The sequence below is a fragment of the Haliaeetus leucocephalus genome, unplaced genomic scaffold (genome assembly GCF_000737465.1).
Source record: "Haliaeetus leucocephalus isolate CR32 unplaced genomic scaffold, Haliaeetus_leucocephalus-4.0 Scaffold262, whole genome shotgun sequence".
NCBI lineage: Eukaryota > Metazoa > Chordata > Aves > Accipitriformes > Accipitridae > Haliaeetus > Haliaeetus leucocephalus.
Window position 1 is genome coordinate 234,096 of NW_010972698.1, and position 15,910 is coordinate 250,005.

Here is a 15,910-nt window from a genome sequence, read left to right on the forward strand (position 1 = left end):
ATGGTGATAGCAAGCTACTGCTCCTATTAGTGTGATCCAGAGCCCCCCAGCATCAACTTGGGCTTCTCTGGACCTCAGATGAAGCTGTTCAGGTACTGCAGAGGCTTGGGAGCCTACAGCCAGGGCCTTTTTCCAGCTGCCTATGGAGTCTTCTGCCCTGGTCAGAGCTGGGAGCCTGGGTAGCCTTTGGGAAGCACCCAGAGCACACACTGCCTACACCAAGGCACATGTGTGTGCTCTGTATGTGCTCTGCTCCTGAGATGTCAGAAGAAATGGTTCAGTCTGAACTTTACTGGCTTGTGCTTTACAAGTAAGTGTTTTGGGCAAGATTTTGACAATCAAACAAAGAAAAATGTGCTTATTGCTGTCAGCTGCAAAGTAGCCCCCAGCCTTCCCCCTGCACCTTTATCTGTGAGGAGTTCCACGACATACTGAAACAGAAGGAAAGAGTAGAAAAACAGCAGGCAACCCCACATTTGCTTTGAAAACTTGTCCCATTTAAAACATCTATGTTGCAAAGCAATTCCTGCATTTACGGCCCTGTTTGGGCACAGGGAGACTGAACCTCTGCATAAAGCTGCCCCTGCGCTGCTATCCTGAGGGAAAAGCTGTGAAAGCTGGTCTAGAGATAAATATGTTCCCTGGATATTGCAGTCTGACAAGTTCTTCCACAACACACATACTGGAAAATAACAGCATTTTTGTTAAATATTCTTGTCTTCAAGCCTTTCTGTTGAGGAGCTAATGGCTGAACATCTAAATTATGGGAACTACTGGTTCTGCCTATGATCTGCTGGAGATACAGTTCTCTGCACCTGCTCCTCGGCTAGAAATTTGGGTTGGAAGCACTATCCCTCTGACAGGCCACTCTGAAGGTCACCATCACTAATATCTTCAGTACTTGAGAAATGCAAGGTATCTGCCACTTGCCATTCTACAGAAAAGTCACTTTATTGATCTCCAAGCAGCTCTAGTCTCTGACATACTTGTATCCTACAATTCAAAGCCCAACAACTGCAGTTGCTGTTCCAGCAAACATGTTACTCCTTCCTCATGCCAGCCAAAGTTCGCCTCAGCAGCATGCCAGAGACTTGATCCTATCAGATAATAGCTGCAAAGTGTTTTACACTGAGATGCCTGTACCCTGAGCAGAGGCAAAGACTCCAAACAATGCAATCTGGCATTAACAAGCAGGCTACGTCAATGCCAGGTTACTGTCAGCCACTGGTGTAGCCTTTGGCATCACTCATCCCTCCCATCTCTTCATTCAGATTACGTGGGACTGAGCCTAATGATCTTATGCTCCCTGGATCACCAGACAGACTCAGAGGTTGGATGGAGTCAATAATCAGCCCAATACACCACGCAGATAGTGTTGAGAGCAAGACAGTGAAATGTTGTTGAATGATACATGGACTCTAGTGAAGATGCTGAGAACATAAATCACTTGCAGTGCTATGAAGAGCTACAGGTGATTGCAAGCGCAGTAGGACAAAGGACACATGGGCTGCAGAGCATGGTCAGCAAGGGAAAGTCCCAGCAAAAACATATTTACCATAGTGAGGCAGAAAAAAAGATGGGTCTGAAACAGCCCATGAGTCTGTAAGACTTCAAACTGGTGGAAAAGGGTGGCCTGTCAAGGTTGGTTCTAGTTCCTCTCTGTTGGCAAGGAGGGGATTGAAACAAAGATGCCACAAATGGAAAGAAACAAAGGAGAAAGAAGAATGATTCCCAAGTGACCTGGATCAAGGGGCAAACTTTAGAATTGCTGAAGAGTGAGTTGGACAAAGAGCTAGGCTTCAGTCAGTGGAAAAGACACCTAGTGCATATGGTGAGCATCCCCATCACTTCCAAAATACAAGAAAGAAAACCATGATGATCATATCAAGAGAAGTCTGGAGGATGCTTTTTGGTGACTTTCTCTTAGTGAAAAGACATGTGAAAAGTATATAAAAAGCCTGGACCTAACCTTCTCACCATGCACTACAGGATTATTGTCTTAAGGATGAGAAGGATAAAGATCCAGGACTATTCCTCCATCCAAACTGTGTCTTTCTTTGTTTTCATGTGTCTGACTGCAGCTACTTGTATTGTTTTTGTTGATTCTTGCCACCCAGGATTTCAGAGCAATGTCACACAAGCACAGATACAGAGCTAAACCAGATTTTATGCATAGACATGGCATTGCAGGCAGAAGTGGGTTTAAGTAAGCATCTTCCAAAGATCCAAAGCACCTTCCATCCTGAGGAACAGACAACACTTCTTTGCAGGGAACTCCCTGGTAAATGTCATCCTTGCAGACTTCATGAGTTTCCCAGTGGCAAAGTCACCATTAATAGTTGTCTCTCTGGATCCTCACTGTAACAGCTGCTCAGAAAGTGACCTTGTTGGCTCCAGAGATGGCCATCCTTATGGTTGGGACGGATGGATGGGATGGGATGGATGGATGAATGGATCTCATTCTGTTCAAACACAGCCCTTCTGTCCTGAAGTGGATCCTTTTAACAAGATATTTTGAGGATGCTGGAGATAAAGAGCTTTCCTGGCTACTGAAACCACTCATCTTTCAATCTCTTTGGCCTCTCACTCGTCCCCAACTACCGCCATCTCCCACCTTCCTCCTGATGATGTTTTTTTTAAAATCATCTTTACTAACGAGTTTTCCACACTGGATTCAGATACCTCTCTCCAATTTGATCTGCACCTCTAGGTTGGTTGCAGCCACTCTGCCATACAAAGGGAGAGGAAATCCTTCATCCACAATTAGTGATTACTGGTGGCAGGCAGGAAAGGTTTGAAAAATATTTGGGTCCAAGAAGCATTAGTCAAATCTTACCAGAGTGCATGTTAAAGGGACTTTTGGTAACATCTATGGTGATATCTGCCTGCCTTTCATTAGAGGAGAACTGCAGAGAATGTGCAGAGTAGCTCCCAGCTAGAACCACAACTCAGCTGTGGCTACAGACAGAACATCATCATAATCATTTATGATGCAGAGATCAGCAGTTCACCAAGATCAGCCCATCATGATAGATTCTACCGGAAAAAATGCTCTGTTCCCATCTAAACCGATGGGTTGGCTGGAGGGGAGAAGGACAGAATGGAACCAGCCCTGAAACAGTGAACATGCTGGGAGTGCCTGTCACCAACCAGCAGCTTTTGCAAGGTAGTGATTTCTTTCAAATGGGATGGGAAGCATTAGTGCTGCCTACATTTGAGGTGAGGGAAGGGCTGATGCTTATTGATTTTTTTTTCATGTTCATGCAATGAAACAATCAAACCTGGAGTGAGGATCCTTGCCATCACATCAATAAAAAGCATTCTTTTTGGCTGGGGGGAAGGCTCTCCAGAGACCAGGGCTCAGCCTGGGCTTGTCACTGGTAGTTTTACTCCTGATACAAACACTTTAAAATGCCAATAGTTATTCTTTTGCCTCCTCTTTCTTTTGTGGTTTCCACCACCTGGCTTGTCAATTGTTTCAAGAAGAGCTAATTAAAGGCTGAAACTGAGCCAATGAGGCACCTTCATTGCGTAGCAAATTCACTGCTTGGAAATATTCAATGGAATAAAGATGAAAAGCAAATATGGTGACACATCGTATTCCCAAGCTCCCTGGAAGCCCACTACTCTTCAGGGAGCTCTCTGAGCTGCAGAGAATGGGAGCGGGTTAGCCTTCTAAGATAAAGATTAGGGTTAGCTTGAAAAAACATCTCCAAATTTGGAGTCCTTCCTGATTCTCCAGCATAATACCAATAGCAGCAAACTCGCAAAGAGCACTCCCTCTGAAACATTCCTGGTCCTCCTTTGTTTTCTTGTTTGATTACCATGTGCACAAACATTCTGCCTGCTCTTACCCTATTGTTTCAGCACTGTTAGTCTTGCAGTGCTGGGTCAATGAATAAATTAAGGAGTGTGCTTCTTCTGTGACAAATACAAGCTTTTGAGCCTTTGCTGCTTTTTTGGCTGTGCCCAGTTCACATAATTGCTCAAGGCTGAGCAAAGTCAGTGAATCCTGATTTTGTGCTGATTTTCCTGTCCCTGAAAGGGATGTGGTTGCTTTGAGGACCTGTTCTGATCCTTCGCTCATGCCAATGACCCGGGAAAGGCTTCTCTCATCTCTAGAGGCCAGATTAGCGTTATTGTTCACGATGGAAGTGGAAGACCATCAACTGGCCTCCTCTGGAGCCTTTCTGCCGTGAGTCTGTTGCTTAGACCACAGCTGCAAAAGCAAACAGATAAGAGAGATTCCAAGAAACACAAGAGAGAGGCATTCAACACCCAGTGATGGCTGTGATTCTCCATAAGGCCTCTGTTCTCCTGCTTTGACCTCCATACCAGAGAGATGACTGGCTGTTGTCTTCCCAAAAGTTACTGCAATTCTGCCAGGTATTTGCATACAGCCCCACAACAAATTTAAACAACACATTAAAATGCAAAGGAGAAAAATATAAAGGCTCCAGAACCAAGAACAAGGACAAAGCTGATTTTCAAATTGATTCAATAAATATAAACAAGGAGCAGCATGCTACAGTAAGCGATTTCTCCGCGCAGCTGAGATTAAATCAGTTAGGAGGGAGGGGGCACGAGCAGGGGTAGCGGTGGCTGTCAGGAAGGAAGCTGCCAGAGAGGCTGATCCCGAGTGAGAAGGGAAAACGTGGGTGATGCTAGGCACTAATTTACTGCCAGTTGCCGTTTCTGATTGCTTGCTTCCCACCCACCCTCTTTGCCCGAGCTTACAAAGCAGCAGCTGCCGGCAGCTGCGGGCAACAGCACAAGCATTAGACCTTCCCATCACTGCACCATGCTTGCCCGTGCCAGGGGAGACCTACAGTCAGGGATACCAGCCACAGGGGACACAGCGGAGTAGGACCATCTCCATTGGTGAGGCTAGCATCCCATGGCCTACTTCGGTTTGTGTGGCATGCTAGCAACATGGAACGTGACATTTATGGGTTGGAGGGAGAAGAAAGGAGAGGAGACCACCAGCGGAGCAAGACCAAAACATGCACGCATTCATGTTTCCACCGGCAAATGGTCGTGCAGAAGGACGGAGGGAAAAGTGAGCAGTCAGGCCTGGGTGTTTTTCTCCAGCTAAGCACAGTGGCCAGCCCTCCAAGCCCTTCCGCCCTCGACCCTCAAGAACCACTCCAGTTGAGACCTGAGCTGAGGACCCCAGTAAGTAGCATCCAGCCTCCCGGAGTGCTGCGGGGCTGCATGTTACCCACTCCTGGCCCCAGCGCAGCTCTCTCGTGCAGTGTTTCTTCACCACCCGCTCCCCCCCCAGCCTTGGCCACAGGGCTGACCTTCATCTCTTGGGCTTCCAGCACCTTCTTGCCATCCCAAGCCCAGCTGCGCTTGGTGAAGTAGTTGACGGTGGCAAATTCGATCAGCGCAGAAAACACAAAGGCGTAACAGACGGCTATGAACCAGTCCATGGCCGTCGCGTACGCCACTTTAGGTAATGAGTTTCTTGCGCTGATGCTTAGTGTGGTCATGGTGAGGACGGTGGTGACACCTATGGAAACACAGCAGGAGACAAGGATGGTGTGAGACCATACACTTGTACCCACCCAGTTTCTCCTCAAACCGCACAGTTGGCATTTCCATCATGTAAATTTAGAAGCCATGCTCTAAGCCATGTGGCCCACATTCCTGCTGTAATTAGGGGAGCCTTACCTAGCACAAGTCTGTGGTGCAACTCATAGAGTAATGAAACAGTCCAGGTTGGAAGGGAAGTCAGTTTGTCCAACCCCTGCTCGAATCAGGGCCAACTTCAGGTTGCTCAAGGGCCTTCTCTGGTTCAGTTTTGAATATCTCCAATTTGTATAATCAATGGCAAACATCTGCATTAGGATGAAATTAATCTTGCCCAAACTCCATCAACTAGATCTCTGCTCACTATAAAAGAGTCCTAGCTCATAGGTAGGCACCTGCATTCAATTCCTTGTCTGCTAGTAGGGTAAGTTGCATGATGCTAGACCCAGCTCCCTCATGTAGAATATGCCATGGAGAAGCCTCTGGTTGCTTTTGCAATGAAAGACAAATAATAAAATAACAGTAAAAAGGACAGCCAGATGGTTGGGAACTTCACAGAGGACCAGAAACTGGCCACTTATCCAATGTGGTTCTCTCAACGTTTTGGAAATAGTGTCTTGTGACCTCCATGGATGGACATCTGGGATCCTGGGTCCTGTCGGCACAATCAGGCACCCGTCAGTGGCCCAAGCTGCCAGAATGAGTGTCACAATGATATATCTTAAAAAAATGATCTGTTGCAAAATGCCTTTTAAAGCTTTTTTTCCTTAAAACAAGCAACCATTGCTATCCATTTTCCCCAATAATGTGCTCTTCAATTAAAAATGCATTATAAAAATATTGACTAATTTTCACTTCCCCTAAGCCATTCTCCTGGTAATTGAAGAGTTTCAATAATATTGTTGACAATATGCTCTGAGGGGCAAAAAAGAATAAAAAATTTGAGTTCTCATTATTTTCTTAATAGGAAAGCAAGGCAATTTGGGAGCAAAGACATTTTTCACAAAGGTAGGTTTTAATTTTTCAGTCAGCTCTTTCTTGCTCAGTCTGAGCTGCTACTCGAGGAAACCTGTCTAATTGCAAATCTCAGGATAACATAGGAGGGAATCAAATATCCTCAGAGAAGGGCTCGCCCCCAGTGTCAGGAGTGCAGAGATACTCCAGAACCGCTGCAGATGTAATAGCCCACCTGGGTCATGGAGAGACATGGGGTCCGCCTGTGCACTCTGTGGGGTTTAGTTGCAAATGATTCACAGATAGATGAGTGAGGAAAGTTCATTAATGACTCTCTATATGCCTGAGCTGGTCCTATTTTCCATGTGGTTTCTGCCTGAGCCTCCCCTTTTCCATTCTGTTGGGTGAAAACACCAAAAAGTGGGTGCCAAGGGGCCGTAGCCTCTCTTCTTCACTGTTATCACAGTTCAATGCAGGTCTTGCAGTCTGGATGGTGCAAACCAGTTTGGTCATACTAACCGCCCAGCTCCCTGCAGCTGCACTCCATCCTGGGGATCACTGTAGGATTTGCCTCACCAGGGAAAGGAAGGCAACCTTGTGCTAACGGGAAGAAGCTGAGGTCAACTGTAAATTTTAAAGCTTGTTCATGACCTACATTTCACAAGCCCCAGTAAACACAAAACCCATAATGATTCCCTTCTAGTTCATTTAGGAGGGTGCAGAGCCACCTGTGACCCTCCCCACATCCTGTTCCAGTCCACAGCATGGGAACAAGGTCCAGACCTGTGGAGAGGGTCCAGAAAGGAGGACATCAGCCTTGTTGGGTTTGTGGGAGTATTTCTATAATGACTCTTGCTACAGAGAAAATGCTTCATGATCTTTGAAACCAGACCACCTTCTGTCTTATTCAAAAACATGAGCAGGTGGTACCATATATCCCCATTCTGCTTCGTGACTTTTGTCCAATATACTCTCTATTAAGCGGTATCTGCTGGGCACTGTTATTTCCAGGAAATACAATCCTGCAGCATCACACCTGGTCTGTGAGCTTGTGTGTGTAGATCCTGAACTAAAGGTCTTGGCAGGAAAGCACAAAGCAATTCTGTTATTAAAAGTTTGTAAAAGCTATTAATATATGTGCAATGCCAGCCTGACACTTTGCCTCGGAGAGAGGACCTGAAATGAGCTGAAGAAAATAATAACAATATATTTACCATGCAGTTATACTGTCTCAGCCCAGGAACTTGTTATGTGGAGCTCTGACCAGGGGCACATTAGCAATTTCAAAGGTAGAGCTTTAAATGCCTCCCCATGTGTCTGTGCTCTCCTCAACTCAAAAGCCAATATAGATAAGCAGACACAGCCAAATGCATATAATTAGATGATCAATACCTTGATTACTGTTAATATTTATGGCTTGGCTTGTAGCAGAAACATGGACAGGAGTATTTTTGCAGTGATTCAGTGGAAGCAGGGGCACTGGGAAGACGCTATTCTGGGAAATGGCCAGCAGCTTCACTGATGCTGGTCAAGACCTGGAGAAGACCAGCTCTGATGCTCAGTCTATTTCCCGTCCTTTGTGGTGCCTTTCTCCCCCAACCTGAGAGGACGCCCCCAGGCTCCCAGACTCACCAAAAACTGTTCGGGCAGGAACGGACTCCCTGTTAAGCCAGAAGGAGACCTGGGACAGGATGACTGTCATAATGCAAGGTAGGTAGGTCTGGATCACAAAGTACCCAATCTTCCGCTTGAGGTGGAAGTGTGTGGTCATGACGACGTACTCCCCTGCAGAGACAGCCAGTTAGAGATGCTGAGCCGCCTGTGCTTTCGAGGATGGGGCCAGCTGACCACCAATCCACCTCTAAACCACTAAAGATCTGTCCTGAACAAACTTTCAAGTTTTTAGATGAAATTGCAGCATGTGTGTCATATTGTTATTGGCTGGCATACCCTGGTATCTTACAGTACTGTAGACCACCCTAACAGCCGTGGGAAGGAGGGATGCATGCTGCAGCACACTGTCAGCACTGACTTTGCACATCCTGCACATGCACACACAACTGCTGTGCCATGCCAGGCATGTGCCCCAGTGTAGCCTGGGTGACTTCCACATAGCATTTGTCCTTTCAAAACACTTCTCTGGAGACTTCTTTAATTCACCACAAAAAGGTTGTGGGACAAAGGCAAATCAATGCCAACAGATAACTGGGCAATAGGCTTTCCCTGTTTCACCCCAGGCACAAGATGCCTCTGGGGATCTCTTCCAACCCAGCTCCCATCCCTTTTCTGCTCCAGCCCAGGGAGCCATGTCATGGGTAAGATCCCTTAAGCTTAGAGAGACCCTAACAATGCTTCAGTAGGATTCAGGACAGAGGATTTTATTTTCTCTGACAATCCTGAAAATATTCCACCTTTCCTCATGGTAACCATCTCAAAAATCAGGGCAAGTTCTGTTGTTAAAGGTCTGGGCTGTAAACCAAAGAAGCAGCTGTCCCTATTTTTCCTCAATGCCCTATTCCTCCACTCAAAGCTTTGGATATTTTGTTGGATTATTGTGCCTTTTTGTTGTGAGCGTGGCTCTGCTAAATCATTACACACAGGAGCCTTTAGCAGCTTTCGTGCCACTTCAGGTTATTCATCTGTACATTTTACTACAACTTAAGTAGAGAGATGGGTCAGATATTATGACATTTAGTTCCCTGGACTCCCCACATTTCCCCAAGGGAGGTGATATGAGTTGTTACAGACAGACACTATTAAAATCAAGTGCACCAGAGAGGAAATATCCTCAAATGAGAGAACTACTGGTGCATACAGAAGAAAAAAAATAGAAAAGAGAAAAAGAAAGATGAGAGACACACATGAGATAACAGAAGCTATCAGTACCTGGATTCAGAGGGGAAGGGAGGAGCAGCAGATGGGAGAGAAAGATGATTAATATTGGTCATTAATCAGAGGAAACATTTGTTTGGGATAATCTTCTACTAGCTATGATAATATTTGTGTAAGCAGATGCAGTGAAAATCACGCCGAACATTATGTTGCATTTACCTCCCCTGCCCACAATGCTCTCCTGAGGGACTGGAAAGGGATCCAAGACAAATGAACTCACACTACCAAGAACCAGCTGGGCAAGGTGGGGCAAATTTTCCACACAACAGATCATTTTTAGATGCTTGAAATCAGTTTTCTAGGTTATGGGCGATAAGGCTCTTTAAGTGGAAACCACTAAAAAGCTAAACCGTTTACTGCCTCTTGGTGACTGCTCCAGATGTCCCCAGCCATATTCTCCAACTGCACGTGGCTTGGGAAGTACTGTGGTGCTCACCGCCCACAGGTGCTACCTCTAATTATGCCAAATCATGGCATTCAAAGCCCATGGGTCCCTCTCATCTGACAGTGTGCTCAGCCCACGCATCGCATCACGGTCCCAAAAGTACCTGTGCTGGATCGAACCATCTCTGTCCCAACAACATGGCCCAGCAGGTCATACTGGTTCAGGCGAGATCCACCCTTTGCTACTTCCACTGATTTATCCTTCCCCAGTGTCCAGGTGTAGATCACCTCCGTCTTTGTGTAGGCATCTGCGGAGGAGAAAGAAGAACGAGGTTTGTGCTTCTGCCTGACCTAAAATATACCAAAATTAGCCTGTAGCCAAATTAATCCCTGCTGTGCATTCCTCAGAACCACATGGCTGAGCACAGCGAAGCATGGCCAGAGACCGAGGTAGTTCAGCAACTGTTAAATCAAATGAACAAAAGGGAGCTGGGGTTTTCAGAAGGGAGCTGGAAGAGGGGGCAGGGCACTGTCATTGAGAGACATGCTGTCCCCTTGACGTGCTGACTCTGCAAGGGCTGGCTCCAAGCAGAGACAATATAGGAAGGTGTCCAGGCCAGCAGGCTGCTGGGGCAGCAGGACAGCCACAGTCCTGCCATGCCAGGGACCAGGAGAGTCATGCTGGTAGCAGCTGGCGAGAAAGGCTAAATGCAAATGAGGTTGAATTTTAGGCTAAGGAGAAAAAGTTAAAAATCTTTACTCTCACTCAGAAGCAACCCTCTCCAAGCCTCTCAACTTTGAAGGTAGTGTGCCCTCCCACCAAGATGCTTTTTCCTCTGCATGACCCTGTGTTTGCCAGCCTCCAGGCCAATCCACCAGGCAGCGATGGAGGTCAGTGCTGAGAAAAGCCTGCCTGCACATTGCACGAGAAACAGCAGGCAAGTGTTGCTGGACTGCTGCATGGGGTAGCACTGGGCTCAGGGCCAGGGCATCCTTCCAGGAGCTTGCAAGTTCCCCTCTCTATCCCACCTGCCCAACTCCCCATATGCAAACTCCTCTCTCTGACACACAGCCACCATCACCTTCACAAGCCTTTGTGACCAAAATCCTGCTTATCCTCATAGCCACTCCCTTTCCCAACAGTGCCTGCATGCTCTTGCTTTTGCCAGTCCTATCGTATCCAGAAATTGAGTCTCTCCAGGCTCTACTAGGAGATACTTCTCCCCAATAATGCCCAAGTTTCCTGTCCATACCCATTCTGCACTGTTTTTTTAGGCAAGAACGAAGTTCACTAAAACAAGTTTTTAATTCATTTTTACCACCAGCTTCTCCTATTAAGACATAAATCGGCTGGGGTCAGGTCAAGCAGTGGCTCAGGTCTGCTACAGAAATGTCTCAGCTCCTGCTTTGTGGAAGATTGTGTCCTGAAACAATCAGATTTCTCTGAGCTTTTTGAAACAACCATTGTTATCCCTGCACTGTAGGTTTTGGCAAACCTATTAAATACTAAGTAGGCACTGTGCAAAGTGGGGGGAGTGGTTTTGATGATCAGCCAATGTTTCTCAGCATGCCAGCGTGCTGCCTAAGCACTTCTGATGCAGGCTGGCACCTCTCACCCGATATGCAACACTCTGCTTTTCCAACCCCTACTTCCAGCTCTTAACATGCTTCTGGACACCTCAATCCTCCTTCAGGTTTAGCTTTGTACAGCTCTGCCAATGCTCTTCCACCTTGATGGGCAGCACCTTCTGCTCCAGCAGTCATGGTTCACCCACCACCACTCTCAGTCTACAAAGGAAACTTGCCCACAGTTTCATTGCCATCATCCCTGAAAATGCAGTTGTCTACATATCTGGTTGTGTGGGACAGAAGCGTATCTGGTGTCACATAGGCATGGTATGGATGCTTGGAACATATTTAATGCCATGAAGCTGTTTCGGTTCTGCTCAGTGCCTCGCTTTCAATGCAGTCTAGTCCAATCCAAACAGGGACAGCTCTTTGACATTTAACAGAGCTGGTAACTTCAGCAACATCTTCTGCTAGCCTAGTCTCAGACAGCTGCTGTACAAATGTCCTATGACTGGCTTAGAAATGGTTGTTCTCTGCTGTGTACATCCATCTTCTAGGGAGTATGGCGATAGGTAAAGCTATCACCTTCACTGCACTTGGTCCAAGGAATGATGCAGGTGGGCAGCTGAAGCTATTTGAAATGCCTGATGCCCTTACTTCTCCTGCAGGCTCTCTGCCTTCCCTCTTCGGGTGGCTGCCATGGTAGCAGAGGGACAGGAGGCCACTGATGAGCCACTGTGTGGGGATCACTGGAAGGTGGTCACTGAGGCAGATTTGGCTACCCTTTGAACAGCATGTGTCTCACCCTGGCATTGTCATTCTACTTGTAAATCTGACCCCCTTTAAGCTTCTTGAAAATGAGCAGCTTCCAGCTGTCAATGGCTTTTTGGTGCAAACGCTAGTTTAATCCTACTCCAACGCAGGAGAGGTGAGCTCAGATGCTATGTGGATGGGTGCTTTAGTAAAAGCCATACTAATGTTAATCAGGGGGAGCTCTCTGAGCTGCGTATGTCAAAACTCTCATCATTCAGAGGCCACATCAGTAAAAATACCCAGAAGAATCCCAAAGGATATTCCAGCAGAAATATGAACATTAATCTCTTTTCCTCACAAAAAAAACATCATAAGCAATTGGATGTGGAGTAATCTGCCTTCCTGCAAATCTTGTAATAATCCCAGAGATTAGGCCTGAGGTATGAGATTTTATATCCCTCCTCACAAGGTCAATTAACATCCTTCTCTAAGGCTTAGTATTTTACTGGCCTTAGTGATGTCTTGTGGCAAATAGTTCTACACTTAATTAAGTGCTGCCTATGAAGTAACATTTTGTCATGAGGCAGAAGAGTAGATGCACATGATAAACATGATTTCTTCTGGTGTCAAGCAAACTTTTCAACTTTCTCCTTAGTTAACTCCCAAATGGCTCCAGGAAGGAAGTATCAGTTTAGAAAGGTGTGTTTTCTTAGAGTCCAAAAGGGAGATTACTGGTGGGGGCTCATTCTTTAGTTTGAGGTGGGTAACTCTTCCATCTAACACAAACATAGACTGCGAGTGGTGCTCAGTTCGTTGAACCTGGAGGAGACTCCAGGCAGTGCAGGACTAGGACATTTATTTCCACATTATGGTGTACCAGTGACTTGGAATTTGGTTCCCACTCACTTTAGGAACAAAACCAAAAGAAACTTAACTTGCATATGGGAGAGAAGAGGGAACTTGTTCCTAGGCAGGATATGGGAAGCCCAGGCAGACGACCAGCTGCAAGCCTGGGAGGCTGGGAGCAGCTTTCAACTCACCAGCAGCCTGCAAATCTTCCCTAAACCAGGACCCTTGGGTTTTGGGACTGAGATTCCCAGAGTTTCCAAGCCTTTTACTTGAGAGCAGCCTGCCTGACAGACTGAAGAGGAGCAAGGGGTTTGTAAGCTCCACTGGAGCATGGAGCCAGAGCAACCAGAGATTTCAGGCTCTCCCCAGACTGGTAGGAGTGATGTAGGGAAGCTGGACAGGACACCTGGCAGCAGACACCACTGCTATCTTCCCAAATATGTCACCCCAGGATCACCTTGTGATGAAGGAAAAGTATTTCTGAGTCTTCCACCAACACCGGTCCTGCTGGGGCAGTGCTGAAAAGGCAGCACTGCCCACCGAAGGCAGGGAGAGCAATGGGAAGCTGCTCTTCCCACTTCCCCAATAACTTACAGCAAAACCATAGGAGTCTAACCCATCCTGTGAGCCTGAATTGACCACACATTTGCATGCTGTCCATTTCTGATGATGGTAGGAATTGCATGTATAAGATACCAGAAACAAATTTTTGGTCACATTATCATTAGCAATAATTAATAACACTGTTACTAAAATACTGGAAAACACTAGCCACACAAAGGACTGTTCTTTAGCTCTGTATCCACCTCCTCGCAGAGGATGATCAAGGTACTTACAGCTCCCAAATTTCAGTGGGCAAGCATGCACATCCATTGGGAAGTCCTCCAGGTGCATGGGGCACTCTGCATGAATCGTTAGCCTACAAGACAAAACACAGAGCGTGATCAGAAACACACGGCTGCAGAGGCTCCCACCTGGCCCTTCTGCCACGGCATCTTTGCCCTGCACCCATCAAAGGCGACAAAGGCCTCAATGTGGTCACTAACCTCTGGGTCTCCGGGCAGAAGGCCATCAGCTGTGGATAGAACAGCAGGCACACAGATCTGGCAACCTTTCCCATTGTATAAACTCAACCTTATTGACTGAGTTCATCTTTATCCACCCAGTGCAATCAGAAAATCTGCTAAAGCCCAGGACTTCTGTTTGCTTATGCACTGTGCATAAAGGGCTTATTAATGCCTGGGGCCAGGGGACATCTCATGGACCATGCTGGAAAGCAGAGGGAAAGGGCTTCCAGGGAACATGGCTTGATCTTCGCGGTGGTCTGGAAGGAGTCAAGGGCTGGCAGATTGTTCAGTCAGGAAGCCGCAGCGCTACTGGGCTTGCTAAACAAAGTCAGTCAGAGCCCTGAAGTCGCAGGTGCTGCACCAGGGTACAACAAACCCCTGTGCATGGGGGGCACCTCACCCCACCTCCCTCAGCTCTTCCCTCACTGGTGGCACTGCAGAGGATGCTGCGGGCTGACGCAGAACTGCATGTCCTGAGGCTGTTTGGGGGGGTGCAGGACAACTAGTGCGTTTTACGCATCCACCAAATCCCAGTAGGATACCTCATCGGGAAGCAGTTTTGTGAGGGAGGCACAACCATAAAAGCAGTGTGCTGCAGAACATGGGGCCAGGCATAAAAGGATCTGTTATAAAAGGCTCTAAAAAAGGTAGCTCTAAGCCCGTGTTCCTTCCTGAAGTACTGCAAAGCCTGCAGCCTAGGAGGGGGAGCCAGGACAGACAGCTTCCCAGGAGATGTCTAATACAATCTTTTCTGAAGGAACCATTTCCAGAGAAAAAAAGGACCCACTTCTGATGGCTCGGCAAAATAACAAATAAACCATGACAGGAGCAACAGGTGGATGCAAAGGGCAAGTGCACAGACCTAAGGCAGAAGGTGGCTTGTGGAAAACTCAGGTCAATAAGCACAGTGGAAAGCTTCTGTTGAGATATTTTCTTTCAGCTGGAAAAACGTTAAGTTATTCTTCATAGAAAATATTGAGCCTTAGTCAAATGCAAAACAAACCCTGAAAAAAATAAAGGGTTCAGATTTTGTTTGCTAAAAGCAAAGAAGAAAAAAAAAAGAAAGAAAGAAAAATAAAGGTTTTTTCTTTCAGGTGGACAAACCTTAAATGATTCTACAAAAAAAAAAAAGGGGGTGGACAACGACTGTTTTTTAAACTTGGCATAAAAAAATTTGGTGGACAAAACCAAGCACTTCACAAATCACTTTAAACCCCCCTGTGGGGGAAACAAAGCAGAATCACCATGGCTTGGAGGTGGCAGGCTGTCGCCAGGGCTGCAGCGACGGTGGCTGCAGGCGGCAGATGGTGCTATGACAGGAGGACACCAGCGCAAACGAGGGATGCAGCAGCAGTGAAGTCCTGCACAGCTGCTCCGTTTTGGCTGCAAGGGTGGGCCCGGCTGCACTGGAAGCCCTCCGCTGGCTGTGAATTTTGCTCTGCTAGGTGAGGAAATGAACCTCACGATTTCAGACCCACATCCAGCCTCATCTGCTTCTTTTAGAGGATCTAGAAAAGGTGTCATGCCCGTGAGAGACAGGCTGAGGCGTTAAATGAAGAAGCAGAGGAGCAGAGGTGGAAGCTGCTGTAACTTCGATGGGGCAGGACTGGGTGGCCAAAACCCTCCTGTGTGACCTGGAGCCCCTGCAGCACCCACAGCAGGGGTTTAAATTGCAGTTAACCCAGCCTTTGGGCATGTCTGGGAGATGAGGCACGCGATGCCTTTGCAACAGTCACTGGGGTCACAGTGCTGCAGAGCAGATTGCACCATGGGGAAGTCTACGGCTTACTCTTGGATGGGCTAGGAAAGGAAAGCCGTGAGTTTCCTGCAGACCTTCTGAACACTGCCCCACAGTGCTTCAGTGGAACCTCCCTTCTCCTTAATGCAACAGCAGCACATATGCATTT

The 15,910-nt window shown here is 47.0% G+C and overlaps 1 protein-coding gene across 1 annotated transcript in view; it reads right to left on the reverse strand.

Annotated features, from left to right (window-relative positions):
- GABRA3 (gamma-aminobutyric acid (GABA) A receptor, alpha 3) overlaps nucleotides 1–15,910 on the reverse strand; it is a 60,692-nt gene that overhangs the window by 3,005 nt on the left and 41,777 nt on the right. The window contains exons 5-8 of the mRNA XM_010568901.1: nucleotides 13,773–13,855; nucleotides 9,930–10,073; nucleotides 8,122–8,274; nucleotides 5,304–5,515 (exon numbers count right to left, since the gene is read on the reverse strand). Of these exons, the coding sequence (XP_010567203.1) occupies nucleotides 5,304–5,515; nucleotides 8,122–8,274; nucleotides 9,930–10,073; nucleotides 13,773–13,855 (592 nt within the window). The remainder of the gene's footprint in view (nucleotides 1–5,303; nucleotides 5,516–8,121; nucleotides 8,275–9,929; nucleotides 10,074–13,772; nucleotides 13,856–15,910) is intronic.